Raw genomic sequence first — 14,487 nt, 5'->3', positions numbered from 1 at the left:
ATAAGTCCCATTGAATTCAGCGAGTTATTCCCAAGCACAGGTGCTGAGGACAGCAGCCACAGTCCCAGAATCCACCCTTTTCCAACTACCCATTCTTCCCCTCTGCAGGCAAGAATAAGTTTCCTTGTTTAATAAGAAATCTGTATCCCATGTTTCTCTTTCTCTGTAGCTGTATTGGAAAAGGGTTTCTGGGTGTGTCTTTAAAAAGTGTTACACTACACAAAAATATCACCCAGCACTAACCGTGTGAGCACTGAGGCTGCCTACTTGGGGCACTGTAATCCTCATCTCTGGTTTCCCTTACAGTTCTGACTGGTGCTCACTGCTTAGATTTCTACTTTCCATGGAATTAAAAAGTAAATAAAAAGGCACCCCCTTTTGCCACTAAGCTCTTATAGTGTTTCCTTTCCTTCTAACAATCCAAGGTGCCACCTCCAAATTGGGGAGGGGGCTGTTGCTCAGTGGTAGAGCATGTGCTTCGCATGCAGAAGATCCTGGGTTCAATCCCTGGCACTATCTCCAGGGCCAGCTGGGGAATGACTCCTGCCTGAAACCTTGGAGAGCTGCTGCCAGTCAGTGTTGACAATACTAAGCTAGGTGCAGCAAGCTTCTGACTTAGTTGACAGCAGTTTCCTATGTTTATCAGAGCATCTGTGGCTGAGCATCAACGGAGGAGCTGAGAGTCCAAGGCTCAGACAGCACTTTCCCAAGGAGGGCTGCAGTCAGTGTAGGCAGCCCTGGACTAGATGGGCTAAGGGCCTGACTCAGTACAAAGCAGATTCCTCGGTCCCAAATTCAACACTGTTTTTAAAAGCCACAACAGTGATGCACTAAACATCTGTCTAGAACTGGCAGGGGAGGGGTGAAATGAAATCCATCCCTACTGTGATCTCGGACGCAACATTCTTTGGGTGCAGTTTGGGGAGCTTCCGTTAGAACAACTTCCCACTCCCACAACTCGCCACCGAAAAGCGAGCAAAGAGAGGATTCCCTCTAATCGACTGCTTCCTTGTGAGCCGCCTCGAGGGTGCAGCAGGGTCAGGCGAGGCGGGGCATAAAACGCCCCAAAGGAAAGGAAAGGGGGAGGCGACCCCGGCAAGGGAGGGGTGCGTGTGTGTGTCGGGGGTGATCTCACAAAGCTGCCCCGGGCTCTGGAGGTGGGGGTGATCTCACAAAGCCGTCGGGGGGCTGAGGAGGTTGCCAGGCGGCTAACCTCGGCGGCCAGGCGCCGCGGGCGATGGGCTGCACGGAATCCAGTGAGACGGTTTCCATCGACGCGGACGAGGAAGCGGAACCCACCGCCAAGCCGGGGGCTCCCACCACCAAGCCGGGGGCTCCCACCGCCAGGAAGAAAGGTGACGCCCCGCCTGCGGGAGGGAGTGGGGGGAATCCCCACCCCGTCACCGGAGCGGCGCGGGAACGCCCAGCCCGGGGGAATCTCCTCGTCCACGTGATGCGGGGGCGGGGCGTGGGGAAGGGGAGGGGCTCCTGAGCGCAGGTGATGATTAGGGCACTCTATTGGAATTATGCCTAGGGTCCAATCCTTCCACCAAACATTATAGTAATAACATTAGATGTTCTATATAATTAATGTTATATCTTATAATAGCAAGTTATAACTTCCCTAACAATTCAGAGAAGTTATAACTTGTGCCAAAATGCATAATATGGTGGTACATGCATCTTAATTTTTTTCTTTAAGCATCATTTTAAATTACAAATATATTCTGCTCTTTTATAAGGTGGTGGAAGAGTGTGAAGCAGTGGATCTGTGTTCTAAGAATGCAAAGGCAATCCTAGAGATCTTAGGCGGTATAAAAATATGATCAATCAGTAAATCAATAAAAATAGAGACAGGGACCTGAAAAAGAAGATAGGAAGCTGCCTCCTACCAAGTCAGACCATCAGTCCATCTAGCTCAGCACTGTCTACTCTGACTGGCAGCATCTTTTCAGGGTATCAAATGGGAGCTTCCCCCAGGGATTGATACCTGGGCCTTATGCATAAAGCATATGCTCTACCGCTGAATTTCAGCCCTGTCCCCAAAATAAGGCAGAGGGACATTTGGAGCATTTGTCTTCCCCCAATATTTCACACACCCCATGATCTATTATGTGAATATTTGGTATTAATATTGATTGATACATCATTGTTTAGATTATAACTCCATTGTTTTTATTACTAGAGTGTCTATTTTCGTAGAGTTCTGTCATAGTATTTGTTGGTGAATCTGTCTGGTGTTTTTCAGTATATTCCAAAAACGCATCGAGCTTTTTTAACTTAAATTATATTGATTGATTGATCAAGTGCCATCAAGTCAGTGTCGACTCTTAGTGACCACATAGATAGATTCTCTTCAGGGTGATCTGTCTTTATCTTGGCCTTTAAGGTCTCTCAGTGGTGTGTTCATTGCTGTCATAACAGAGTCCATCTACCTTGCTGCTGGTCATCCTTTTCTCTTTCCTTCAACTTTCCCCAGCATTATTTCTCCAGCTGGGTTTTCGCATAATGTGTCCAAAATATCAGGGGGAATATCTTACAAGGACAATTCATGCTTGCAACCACAAGACCAGCACTCCTACCATTAAAAAACAAAAAATCAACCTAGCTGCTATTAATATTTAAGTTACCCCAGTGGGGATTTGAACCAAAGCCCATCTCTTTCCCACCGAGCTATATGGGCTCTCCAGAAACTCAGACATGTCCGTAGCATGATCTGCTTTCAGCCTAGATTCAGATATTTCCCAGATAAATCATTGGGCAATATTAATTCCAGATACTGTAAGGCATCAGCTTGTTCTAATTGATATCAATTAACCAAGAAAGTCTGGGAGCATTTTGACCTATTAGTAAGACTGTTGTAGCATGATGTAATTTCTCCTTTAGGCAGGGAAGACCCAGACCTTGTCATAGGCCCCTGAGACAATAGGGGGAAACAAAACCTCAGACTGCTGCTCAGACATTAAAATTTAATTTACATATCCAGCACATTGTGAAAATGATCTTTTGGAGCACTGTAAATTAATAATAATTAAGAGCTGCTGCCTCCTTATCTCTGTGTCAGATAGGCATCAGTGCTCACTGAGCTGGTAACCTTTCTGGGCCATCATGCCTCTTTCAGATGCATGATGTGCTGTGCACTCCTCTGCATGTTTACACAGAAGTGGAGTCACCAGTTACTCAAATCACACTGTGCACAGTGGTGGGGTCCGTGTGCACCAGATTGTAGGGGAGTTGCACTGCTGTTCAGACTCACCAGGGCTTCTGAATTCTCTGGTTCAGACACGACCTTTCAAAAGTAGTTCAGTAATTAGTTCAGACTCTTTCAAGTCGATACCCTTCCTGCAGAACCATATCAAATTCTTTTGCTTGCAGTGTCACTCCATAGAATGATAACTAATGAGAAAAATATACATGTTATTTTTTAAAACTGTAAAATGTTTTTAAAGGGTGTTGACCTTTTTAAAAACACATGTGAAGATCAGGAAAATGAAACATTAATTCTGTACCTGAAAACTGAGGGCTTGATTCCAGGGCCACTTATTTTGAAGCAGTTCGTGCATCTTGTGTTTAAGAGTTTGGCTAGGGCTGCCCTTGAAGGAAACCAGAAGATTTTTGGTTCCATTGCAGATCTGGTTTGCTTGAGGCGGGGTGTGTCTTTTTGGATTTGCATTCAGGTTCGGTTTGATTTCCTGTCTTCCATACAAAAATAACTCATCCCTTTGGTTGCGACCAATTGCAATTTGGCTCCTCCAACCAGCCGCCTTTCCAGCTGGTCATTATGCAAACATTATGTAAGAGTTTGTATCTGAATTGGCTTATTTTCCTCATGGCTATTACATTATAAGTCATTACAGCAGGGGACCTGTCTGATCTTTTTGTCCAGAACTTAGAAATATTCACGCTAACAACAACAAAGTAGAAACAGCTGCAAAATCTTGTGCCAGTGAGGATAGGAAAGGAAGCTCTTCCAAGAAGGTGCTGTCTTCCATGTGCCATTGCTGCAGGGAAGCATCGTCGTGTATGTTGTCCAGAAACTGTGCAAACTAGGAAGTCTGAGTGCAGGGCCCATAGCTTGATATGGTCCTCTTCCAGAACCACAATTCTGTCATTCTTGTTTGCAGTTAAGAAGAAATCTAAAAGAAGGAGCAAGCAGCCGTCTGTGAGATCTACAGAATCGGAGACTGGGCCAGATCAGGCAGACAGCACCACAATCCATGTGATTTGGAGGCGCATTTCTGTCTTTGGGGGCCGGCGCGATTCCACAAGGAGTAACAACAGTGGGGAGTCGGATAAAGCCGGGCCTAGCCCAAAGCCCCCCTCTGGTCCTTAGGTCACGGGAGCAAACCCAATGAGGTAAGAGAAAACCCCGACAGACCGGACAGAGGGAGCCCCCCTGGCAGTGCCCTTCCACAGTACAAGCAGTCCTACAGCCAAGGGGAATAAACTAACTCACCCACTACACTAAATATAAACTTTAACTATCCCACGTGCCTTCTGTGAAAGTCTCTGCCCCCAGGAAGGAGCTTTGCCCAGTTGGGTAGCTGTCTTAAAGAGAAAGGAATTGACTGAAGTGAGGAATGCCAGCAGCTGTTTTGGTTATCAATGGCTGTGTTAGTATATAAGTGTGACAAATAAAAATAAATAAAATAATTATTACTGGTGGTTATTATTAGTGTTTATTACTCCCCCGTAGTCCTGGTCCGGGATCCTCCTAGGCCGCGCTTGCCCTCGGTTGCCGGGCAACAAAGCCGAGCCTCCGGGCCCCGCCCTCCTCCCTCGGTTGCCTAGCAGCAGTGCCCCGCCTCCTCCAGCTCAACCTGTGCGAAGGGGCGGTGCGCGGCCGGCGCCGTGCGTATGACGCGCGGCGTGAAGGGGGTACGTGGCAGTGACGTCGACGACCCGCCCTCTCTCCGGCTGGTTTGGCCGCTGGATCCCGATCCGGGGCCGGTGACTGGAACTGAGGGGGCCGAGCAGCGCCCAGAGCCGAGGTCGGGTCCCTGAGGCCGGTAAGTCGGGCCCATCCAGTTCGCCGGACCCCATCGCCTCTCGCTGGGTTCCGCGCGGTGCTTCCTCAGAAAGGGTCCCCCGCTCTGTGAGGTTCCCGCCTCAGAGGGTTCCCCCCTCCGACGCTCCCCGCCTTTCCCACCGGGGGCGGGGTTGATCCCCCCCCCTCCCTCCCGTGTGCCCCACAGAAAGCGTCCCCCCACCTGTCCCCCTTCTCTTCCCGTAGGTAGTGGTCCAAGTCCTTCCTCCTTCCCCCCACCTTTGTGTGCCCAACAAAAGCGTTCCCCCCTCCAGCGCTTCTCCCGTCTTTTCTCTCTCCCCACCCCCCGCCCTAGCAGTGGCCCAAGCCTTTTGTCTCCCTTTTCCTCGCTCCTTCCGTCTCCATCTCTTTCCCTCCCTCTCCCCACAGTGGTCCATGGGGTGGTAGAGCCCTTGCTTTGTAGACAGGCAGACAATTAAATAATTAAGAGCATAAGCACAGCACTGCTACTGGGTCAGGTCCAAGGAGGCCCATCTAGTCCAGCCTCCTTTTTCACATAGTGGCCCACCAAATGCCTCTGAGGAGCCCACAGGCAAAAGAGGTATGGGCATGCCCTCTCTCCTGCTGTTGCAAATATAGTGCTGTCAATGGACATGGTTCCATGCCCTCCCTAGAATGGTGTATAAGCTTTCCTTGCGTTCTCCTGTAATCAACATCAGTTTAACAAACAAATCTCCAAATGCTGTTGCTTTTGCTTTCTAGGGAAGGCCCAGTCCCTGGCAGCATCTCCAGGCAGGGCTTGGAGAGATTCCCGTCTGAAACTTACGTTGCCAGTGACAGTATTGAGTTAGATGGGCCTGATTTTGTAGAAGGCAGCTAGGTTCCGGTGGAAGCACCTTTCTCCTCACTACAAAAGGGTTCTATCTCCAGCTCTTTCCCACATATGGTGATCCAAGCCCTCTGATTCTTTCCTTCTCCCCTGCTTAGAGTCTCACAGTAAAAGGGTTCCCCACTCTCTTTCGTTCCGAGACCAGGTTGAACAGGTTGGTCCCAATTGCTTCAAGTAGCAAGGGTGCTTGGGTTCCTGCTATGGGGTAGGGAAGAGTTGTAGGCAGTGTTCCCTGTAAGAGGGAATCCCAGATGTTGTTAACTACAGCTCCCACAATCCCTAGCTGCAATTGGCTTTGGCTGAGGATGCTGGGAGTTGTAGTCAAGAACATCTGGGGTTTTATGTTGGAGGGAACACTGGTTGTAGGGCTTCTGGGGCCCCTCAGTTGAACTGTGTGAGGAAGGATGAGTGAATAGATGGCTGCATCTGCTTTACTTGGTGCTGACAGAGAGATCCTGATGAGGGTTTTGTTGGTATAATTGTCATTTTGGTCACTTTTTATGGATTGTCGTTTTTAATTTTCTATTTCATTGTGTTTATGTAAACTGCCTTGAAGATTTGGGAAAGGCAAGGCCTTTTAAAATCTTTTAAAATAATTTAAATATCGTACTGTCAATGGACATGGCTCCATTTCCTCCATAAGATTCATAACTTTATTAGCCTTTGCCATGTTCCCCTGTATCAGTGTTCCCTCTAACAGGGATTCCCTTATGTTGTTGACTACAGCTCCCAGAATCCCCAGCTGCAATGGCTTTTGCTTGGGGATTCTGGGAGTTGTAGTCAACAACATCGGGGACTCCCTGTTAGAGGGAACACCTATAATCAACATTAGTTTCCTAAACAAATCTCCAAATGCTGTTACTTTTGCTTTTTAGGGAAACTGACCCACCTCCTGGTTAGTTCTGGTTCCTCTTTCTATATTGGGCTAGAACAGTGCTCTTCATTGTAAGGACTGGGGGCTGGTGGTCCCATCAACTCTTAAGTGTGGCTCCATGATGGATTGTTCACTGGGTTGTGTAGCTGAGTACTCTGCACAGTCCCTCTGGCACCAGGCGGAGATGACCATTCTCACCGTGCAGAGCTGCACTATGCCCAGCAGTGGTGTGGTGATGCAGGGGTGGGGGTGTTCCTTTAAGGGGAACAGAGCCCTTCAGAGTCCCTGTGCTATCCTGCAAGGCATGCACAGGGTGTTGGGCAGTGTAGCCCTTCCAAGCGCTTGCCTCCAGCACTGAGAAGAGCGCAGTACTCTGTGGAGGAAATGGCTCTTGCATTGAAGCATTTTTGCCAAAGTGGTGCCCACTTGGAAAATTGTGGATCTCGCTGATCTATATATTTCAAGTCTAAATATATTCTCTTTGTGATGAAGTGACCAGAAGTGAAAACTGTACAGGATTCCAAATGCAGCCACACCACTACTAAAGGCTTCACCATACTGGCCATCTTACTTTCCATGTCCTTTCTTCATAATTTAATGGTTCCGCAAACATTCATGTGCCCCTTGTCTACCAAAGAGGCTCCTGATGTGGCTGGCCAAGCAAGCATTAGGAGGAAAGGCAATATGATGGGATGGAAGTAGATGATCAAAACAAGCAGTGATGAGATCACGAGGTAAAAGCAGCCAACGCCAAAAGAGAAATCTAGCCAGGAGAGCAATATGTTTTGCAATATCCAGCCCTTTAAATCTCCAGGAGGCTTCCAACTGTCACCTGTAGATGGATGCCAATCCAATCTAGCCTCAGGCAGTGGTAAGATGCAGAATATCACAGGGTTTTCTCCCCCCACCGCTCCGATGACTATCTCTGAGTGTGAAGCTTGACTCTTGGAGGTTGGGGCTAATTGCCGTCATCCACACATTTGACACATCCTCTTTCAGAGTTGTCTGTGCTAGTGCCAGTGTAGAGTGTTGGAGGATGAGTGGAGAGGCCAGAGTTCAAAGCCTTGCTTGGGATAGTGTCAGGCGGAGCAGTGGTGAAGTCACGATCCCTTATTGCCCCAACCACTGTCCCTCAGCCTGACCTACCTCACAGGTTTGTTGTGAGGAAAACGGGGTGGGGAGAACCTTGTCTGCAAGTCTGAGCTTTTGGACGATTAGCAATGGAACCAACACTACTAGTGGCCACCAATTAATGCTTGAATGGTTTGGCCCTGGGTCTCTCGGGACAGGAGCCTGCCTGATGCTTAAGGTCAACCTTACACACACCCCATTATGGGAGTTCATGCTGACTGGCACAAGACTGGGGGCCTTTTCCATGGTAGCAGCAAGACGGTGAAGCATGGGCAGAGGTCCACTGAGCAGAGATCCCCAATTCTTGATGTTTGTGGGTGCCACTTCCCTTGATCCAACCAGCTTCTGATTTATAGTTCCAGGCTGGTGTTCTAAGGGAGTGATTTGCTGCTTTGATTGGCTAGATGAAAATTTTTCAATGGTGCTTTTTTTTTTTTATGCTAGTCATTCCAGAATATTCTAGCAATTCTAGAACGTTCTAGAAATTCTGACTTAAAATTATATGGTGGCCTTGTTGTCTGTGATATTTGTAATCCACTTTGCATGTGTAACCAGAAAACTAGGCTATGAGTAGAGGCTGACAAGATGCTTTTCAGGGGCTGGTTGTTTAGATTATAGCGTGAATCACTTTGGCGCTTATGATGAGATGGAAGAAGCGCACTAATTGGAAAGGAAGAAAAAGAAGGAGCCCACTGGTGTGAGATCTGTTTTCCCACCTCTGACTTAGAAGCTAGGATGGCTGGGATCGCTCGTGAAGGCAGTGAGGTGCAGGGTGAGAACTGGGGCGCCTCTCTGTGGTGTGAGGGCAGCAAGCAGGGTGCTCCTGGGTTTGTCTGGGTGCTGGGCACCTGTTGAGCGTGCCAGCATTGTTCTGCCTGCATGTTGAAATCTGGGAGGAGAGTTGGGAGCCCCGGGGTCTGTGTTCTGTTCCCGGTTTTAGGCTTTTCAATATCCGGAACCCAGAAAGGGCTCCCTGGGCTCTGATAACGGATTGCGCTGGGTGCTGATGACCCTCTTCCTCCTCAAAGCACCAGGTTATGAGCCTCCATGACTACGAGGAAACGCCACGGCTCTAGGAACACCGAACAGGGCGTCTACCTGGGGCCTTCCCAGACCCAAGTCCTGCCCCCGGTCGCTGCCAACTCCAGCTGCACCCCAGCAGTGCCCCCACCTCCCCAGCTGGACACCATGTCGTGTCAGGATCGCACCCAGGAGTTCCTCTCCGCCTGCAAGTCGTTGCAGAGCAGACAGGTGAGTGCCAGTCGGGGCTGCCTGAGTGGGGGGCGGCTGCTGGGCCCATTCTGACGCCTCGGCCTCTTCTGATCGGGCCCAACAGAGACCGCTGAGATCCCAGCTAGGTCGACGTGGGCAGCAGGTGCCCTGTGCTGCACTGCAGCCAACAAAAAGGGGGGCGAAGGACCCCGAAGGCATCAGCAGGTGTGTCTTGTCTTGCACCAGCACTCTCCGTGGCAGGACACGGGGGACGGAGGCGGGGGCTGTGTCCAGACCCACCGCTCAGGAGCTTGCATCCTTCCAGCCATGAGGAAGGGGCCATTGGTGGGCTTGGTTTTCCTTTCGCTCCCAGTCCTGTGGCCACAGTCCCTCTCTGTGCTTGTGTTTCAGAATGGGCTTCAGCTGAACAAGCCAGCCCTGAGTGCCGTGCGGCAAAGGAGCGAATTCATGGTCATGGCCAAGTGAGTGGAAGGCACGCTGGCTCCCCACGGAACTCCCAGCAGCCTCTGTGTGTCACATGTGACCTGCACGGACTTACCAAGGCTGTGGGGCTTGCGGGGGGTGGGGTCCCGACTGCAAATGCTGGTTCTTGGGTTGTGGCTGATTCCGGGCTCCTTCTGGTTCTCCAGGCGCATTGGGAAAGACCTCAGCAACACATTTGCCAAGCTGGAGAAGCTCACCATCTGTGAGTATTGGTCGGGGGCTTGGATGAGGCGCAGAAGCCGGGGGTGGGGGGTTTCCCCACCAAAAACTTGGCGGTGGTTGGCTGGGTTTTCACTTGACACTGGATCCCGATGACAGGCTGGAGCGACATGGTGTGTTTGCGGAGGGCAGGGCAGCCCAAACCAGGCGTTCTCACATGTGGGTCCCCAGGTGTTGGACTACCACTCCCATCATCCCCAGCCGTTGTGGGAGTGGGAGAACATCTGGGGACCCAAATCTGAGAACCCCTGCGCTACCTTGAGAACTGGCAGAAAGGGAGCTTCATGTGTGTTCCTCCCCGCTGGAGAGCCGGCTGCTTCCCCCGCTTGCTGGCTTCTGTTCCTGCTGGCTTCCTCCCCTTAGCTGAGGCTGCTGCTGCTTCTCTCTCTGTCCTGGTTCTGATGCTGCCTTGGATTTTATAAGCAAGGTGGGATATTTCCAAACCATAGGATGCGTTCAGGGGGCACGGCTGCCCCAGTGTCCCTGTTCCCCAGCAGGCTGCAGTCGTCTGCTGGGCCAGCCTGTTTGGTGCTGGGAGCTGGCGCCTCCCTTCCGCTTGGTTGAGGCTTAGACTGCTGGCATGCCTAGCACCGGGCAGAGCCACAAAATAAAGGTGGGGAGCCGAGAGGCATGGCCGTCCTCGAGTGGCGCATCCCCATGCTTGATCTCCCGGTGGGGAGTGAAGGGAGAGGGCTGGGCTGACTCACAAGGAGGGGCCTCCAGCCAGCGCTCCTGGCTCCATCCCTGCCCCTCTGTGTCTGCAGTGGCCAAGCGGAAATCCCTCTTTGATGACAAGGCAGTGGAGATTGAGGAGCTGACCTACATCATCAAGCAGGTGAGTCAAGGAGCCTCTTCCTGCCCTGCTCCTCCTTGGCCTGCTGCTCTCTTCATCCTGCTGGGTCCAAAGCAGGATGTGATCTGCGACCCACAGCAAGGGGGAGAGGAGGTGGGCTGTGGAGCTGTGGGAGCCGGGAGGGGCCCTTAAGCACTCGCCAGGGGGTGGGGTCTGGATTCGCACCACTGTCCCGGCCACCTTTTCCCGCCCCTCACTACCCGCAAGCTTTTCCTTTCTCCCAACAGGACATCAACAGCCTGAACAAACAAATAGCACAGCTGCAGGAGTTTGTGAAGGCCAAAGGCAGCCAGAGTGGCCGGCACGTGCAGACTCACTCAAACACAGTGGTGGTGTCACTGCAGGTCAGGTCTGGGATGGAACTGGGACGACCCAGGGCGGGAAAGGACTTGGGGTGGCTGAGATCAGCCTGCTCAGTGAGCAGAGAGGCCCCTTTCAAAGTGGTGGTTCTCTGTCTGTTTAGGAGGGGGAGAGCAGCTGGCCTTCTCCAGCCCTGAGACAGCCTCCCCTCAGTGGCTGTTGCTGGAGTCTGCCTGTGTGAGCCCCTCTGAGGACAGGGAGCTGCCGTCTTCTTGTCACTTGTTTCCTTTTTAAACGGCTCTGAGAACTTCTGCATTGCCAAGCGGTGTCTCATTAATAGTAGCAGACAAGCAGCAAGTCAGTCTGGAGCCTCCCATGCCGTAGTTGTGCAAGGAGCCGGTGGGAGGAGGATCTTGAGGGAGCGGCCCTGACTGGGCCAAGGGCAGCTCTCGAACTCGGTTCCTTGGTCGCTCCTCGGCCTGATGGGGAGGGTGCCAGGAGATGCTCTCTGGCCACAGAAAGGAGCAGGCTCCTTCACTTCCGGTTTCTCCTCTTCTCCCCAGTCCAAGCTAGCCTCCATGTCCAACGATTTCAAGTCTGTCCTGGAGGTGCGAACCGAGGTAAGAGCCACACATGCACTTCTGCTGCCACGGCAGGTCCTCGGTGGCCAGCAAGGCAGCTCTTGACCTCGACGACGCAGAGAAGAGGCGATGGGCTGCTGAGGGTGGGGTGGGGGGGCGCGATCTTACGGTTTCAAGCCTCTCCCCATGGGCCTGTGCAAACTGGTGCTGTGGGGAGGAGCTTGGGCCGTGTCTGCAGCTCCTCGAGGCGAGGGCTGCCTGCTTGCCTACCCTCACCACCTCTGCTCCCTTCCCTAGAACCTGAAGCAGCAGAAGAGTCGGCGAGAACAGTTCTCCCGTGCGCCCGTGTCCGCCATGCCGCTCTCCGCGAGCAACTTGGGTGAGTCGGAGCCAGTGAAGGGATCGGCGGGGGGTGGGGCTGAAGGGCAGGGGGAGGCCCCCAAGTCTCCAGGCTCTAACGCACTCGCTGGATCCTGCAGGCGGCTCTGCTGTGCTTCAGGATGACCCCCGGCGTTCAGGGGATGTGGCAATTGATATGGACAACCGGACCAGTCAGCAGCTGCAACTCCTCAATGAGCAGGTGCCTGGGGGTGGGGACTGGGAAGGCTGCCCTGGGGGTGGGGAAGTGGAGGGCAGATGCACCCACCAGCTCCTTGCCCCCTGCTGCACCCAGTCTGGTTGGGCCCTTTCCCCAGCAGTCTGGCTGACTCTGTAACCTCTTTACCTTTTGACTTCTTAGCAAATGTTATTTCCCTTTCTCACCCCCTTCCCCATAACACTTCTGTCTCCAGTGGGCTCAAAATCGAACTGGAATTATTTGGGAGACAAGAGGCTAAACAGATTAGGAATAATGAAGTTATAAAACACAGGGCAACGGACGCTTTTAAAAGAGGGGAAAAGCACCCCATTTTAAACTTTTGGATCTATTTTTGTCCAGCCTGCCAGCTACCTTTTTTAGTGGTGGCAATGGTGCATAGCAGAGGCAGTCTTGTAAGGCATCGTTCAAGAAACAAGAAAAGGTCCCAGGCTTGCTTCGGCAAAAGTTGGGTGACTTCTGGAAGGGTCCCAGCCACAAACAGTCCTGTAATCTTCCTTCCTTCCAGGACTCATACATCCAGAGCCGGGCCGACACCATGCAGAACATTGAGTCCACGATAGTCGAGCTGGGCTCCATATTCCAGCAGCTGGCACACATGGTCAAAGAGCAGGAGGAAACCATCCAGAGGTATGGGGGGAGGGCGCTCACACACCCGCCATCTGCTTCCTAGTGGAGCAGCCAAAGGCTCGTAGGGCCACGGCTGTGAAGAACGGAGGCTTGCAGTGGCAAGGGCAAAGGGGGCCCTCTGGGGCTGGTCCCTGCATGTGCCACTTCCCTCACAGCAAACCTGGTCAGCCAGCACGAATCATCAGGTGGTGTTCTTTTAAAGCGTGCAAAGTACACATTTTGAGTCAGGCTAGTCTTTCTCCTGTCCTGGCCTACCTGGGGTTCTGCAGTGGCCTCCATGGCTGAGGAAGGAGAGGCTTCCGCTGGGGCCTCGCTGGTTGGCAGCTCAGTCTCTCGGCTGCTAGCGTCTCCCTCCTGGCTACGCTGTGCCAGCCCTCGACCTCCACAGTAAATGTTGGGGCCACACGAGGCATGACTCTCTCCCCATCCTTAGCAGAGAGGCTGCCAGCAGGGTGTGGTCTGGAGGAGACCTTCTCAAGCCTGGGGACAGACCCAGGGGGCTGCTTTGGTGCAGGGGCGGCGGGGCTTGGACCCTCTGCCCCTTTCCGGCCGGAAGAGGTCTTCACCCCAGCGGAGCAGCTCCTCTGGTTCTGGGTGCCCCATGTATCCTAAATTTTCCTCTTGATGACTCCTCAGGTGGTCCTCCGTTTGTGGAGGAGGACTTTCCTTTGCTGGCCTCGTTTCCCCACCAAGGAAAAGAGTGCTCTGAGGGTGGAGGGCAGTTGGGGCGGCTTCTCTGCCATCTTCACATCTCCCCCTTTCTTTTTGGGCCGGCCCCCCAGAATTGATGCCAACGTGGAAGACGCTCAGCTTAACGTGGAAGCAGCACACACCGAGATCTTGAAGTACTTCCAGTCGGTCACCTCCAACCGCTGGCTGATGGTCAAGATCTTCCTCATCCTCGTCGTCTTCTTCATCATCTTTGTGGTGTTCCTGGCCTGATGGCGGAGGTGGCTTGAGCACCCAGCCCCATCTCCGCTCTCGCTGCACCCAGAGCCGCCTTGGACGCTGGACTCTCTCCTGCTCGCCGCTCCGTCTCTCTCTGCAGCCAGCACGGGGCAGAGTCCCCCGCCTTGTGCCTGGCGCCGAAGGGCGGCTCTTGGCCTGGAGTGGGGCCACCCTGACTGGAGTGCACTCGCATTTGGACTAGCTGTGAAGGGCTCAGCCCCCGACCCCTCCCCAAATGGGACACCAGCCAGCGGTGTGCTTAGAGGGACCAGCATCGCTCCTCCCTCCTCTTCCTCCTTCTATATTTGCCCTCCTGTAGGGACTCGAAAAAGCTAATAGAACCCCGACTTGCTTTTTATGATGGTGTGGAGTTTCACTCTTCGGCTGCCGCGGCGTGACAGGCCTCCCCCGGGCTCCCTGCCTTGGGTGGCGAGCCTGCCCTGGCCTGTGCCTTCTCCCCCTTCCAGGGGAGGATTGTGTGCCGGCTGGCGGCCAGGGCTCCTCACTTGAGTGTCGGTCAATCTCTATGTCCCTCCTCTGTGCAAGGAAGACTGGCCAGGGCCGCCCTGCCAGAGCACCCGGGGCAGATTTGGCAGTCCAGCCGGAGTGTGGCTCCCCTCCCCACCCCCTTTAATGGACTCCTTCTTCTGGGCTGTTTCCCGCCCCCTAAAGCAGACAAAGTGTTGCTGTTCCCCAGTCTTACTAACTTTCTAACCGGTTCCTGCAACTCAAGCTCAATTCTAATCCCACCACTGACACTTGGG

General features: G+C 52.7%; 1 protein-coding gene and 1 long non-coding RNA gene across 3 annotated transcripts; one reads left to right on the top strand and one right to left on the bottom strand.

The window, feature by feature from the left end:
• Positions 1 to 1,092: 1,092 nt before the first annotated feature.
• Positions 1,093 to 14,081, top strand: STX5 (syntaxin 5). Of its 2 annotated transcripts, XM_053277695.1 has the most exons (12): positions 1,093 to 1,355; positions 4,125 to 4,356; positions 8,910 to 9,132; positions 9,505 to 9,575; positions 9,744 to 9,799; positions 10,581 to 10,651; positions 10,897 to 11,013; positions 11,533 to 11,589; positions 11,848 to 11,929; positions 12,030 to 12,130; positions 12,654 to 12,775; positions 13,558 to 14,081. In XM_053277695.1, the coding sequence occupies exons 3-12, from the start codon at positions 8,929 to 8,931 to the stop codon at positions 13,715 to 13,717; spliced, it is 1,041 nt and encodes a 346-aa protein (XP_053133670.1). In that variant the 5' UTR covers positions 1,093 to 1,355; positions 4,125 to 4,356; positions 8,910 to 8,928; the 3' UTR covers positions 13,718 to 14,081. The 2 variants fall into 2 exon arrangements, with proteins under 2 accessions (XP_053133670.1, XP_053133669.1); XM_053277694.1 differs by lacking the exons at positions 1,093 to 1,355; positions 4,125 to 4,356 and adding an exon at positions 4,856 to 5,009.
• LOC128337108 (uncharacterized) lies at positions 2,956 to 4,837 on the bottom strand. The gene is made up of 3 exons (XR_008312179.1): positions 4,661 to 4,837; positions 3,510 to 4,136; positions 2,956 to 3,396 (listed from the first exon to the last, which is right to left on the bottom strand). It is a non-coding gene; the product is annotated as an uncharacterized LOC128337108 (long non-coding RNA).
• Positions 14,082 to 14,487: the final 406 nt, after the last annotated feature.

Source organism: Hemicordylus capensis, chromosome 14 (genome assembly GCF_027244095.1).
Source record: "Hemicordylus capensis ecotype Gifberg chromosome 14, rHemCap1.1.pri, whole genome shotgun sequence".
Lineage (NCBI taxonomy): Eukaryota > Metazoa > Chordata > Lepidosauria > Squamata > Cordylidae > Hemicordylus > Hemicordylus capensis.
Note: the sequence above shows the minus strand (reverse complement) of the source record. Positions and strands in the feature narration are given on the sequence as shown.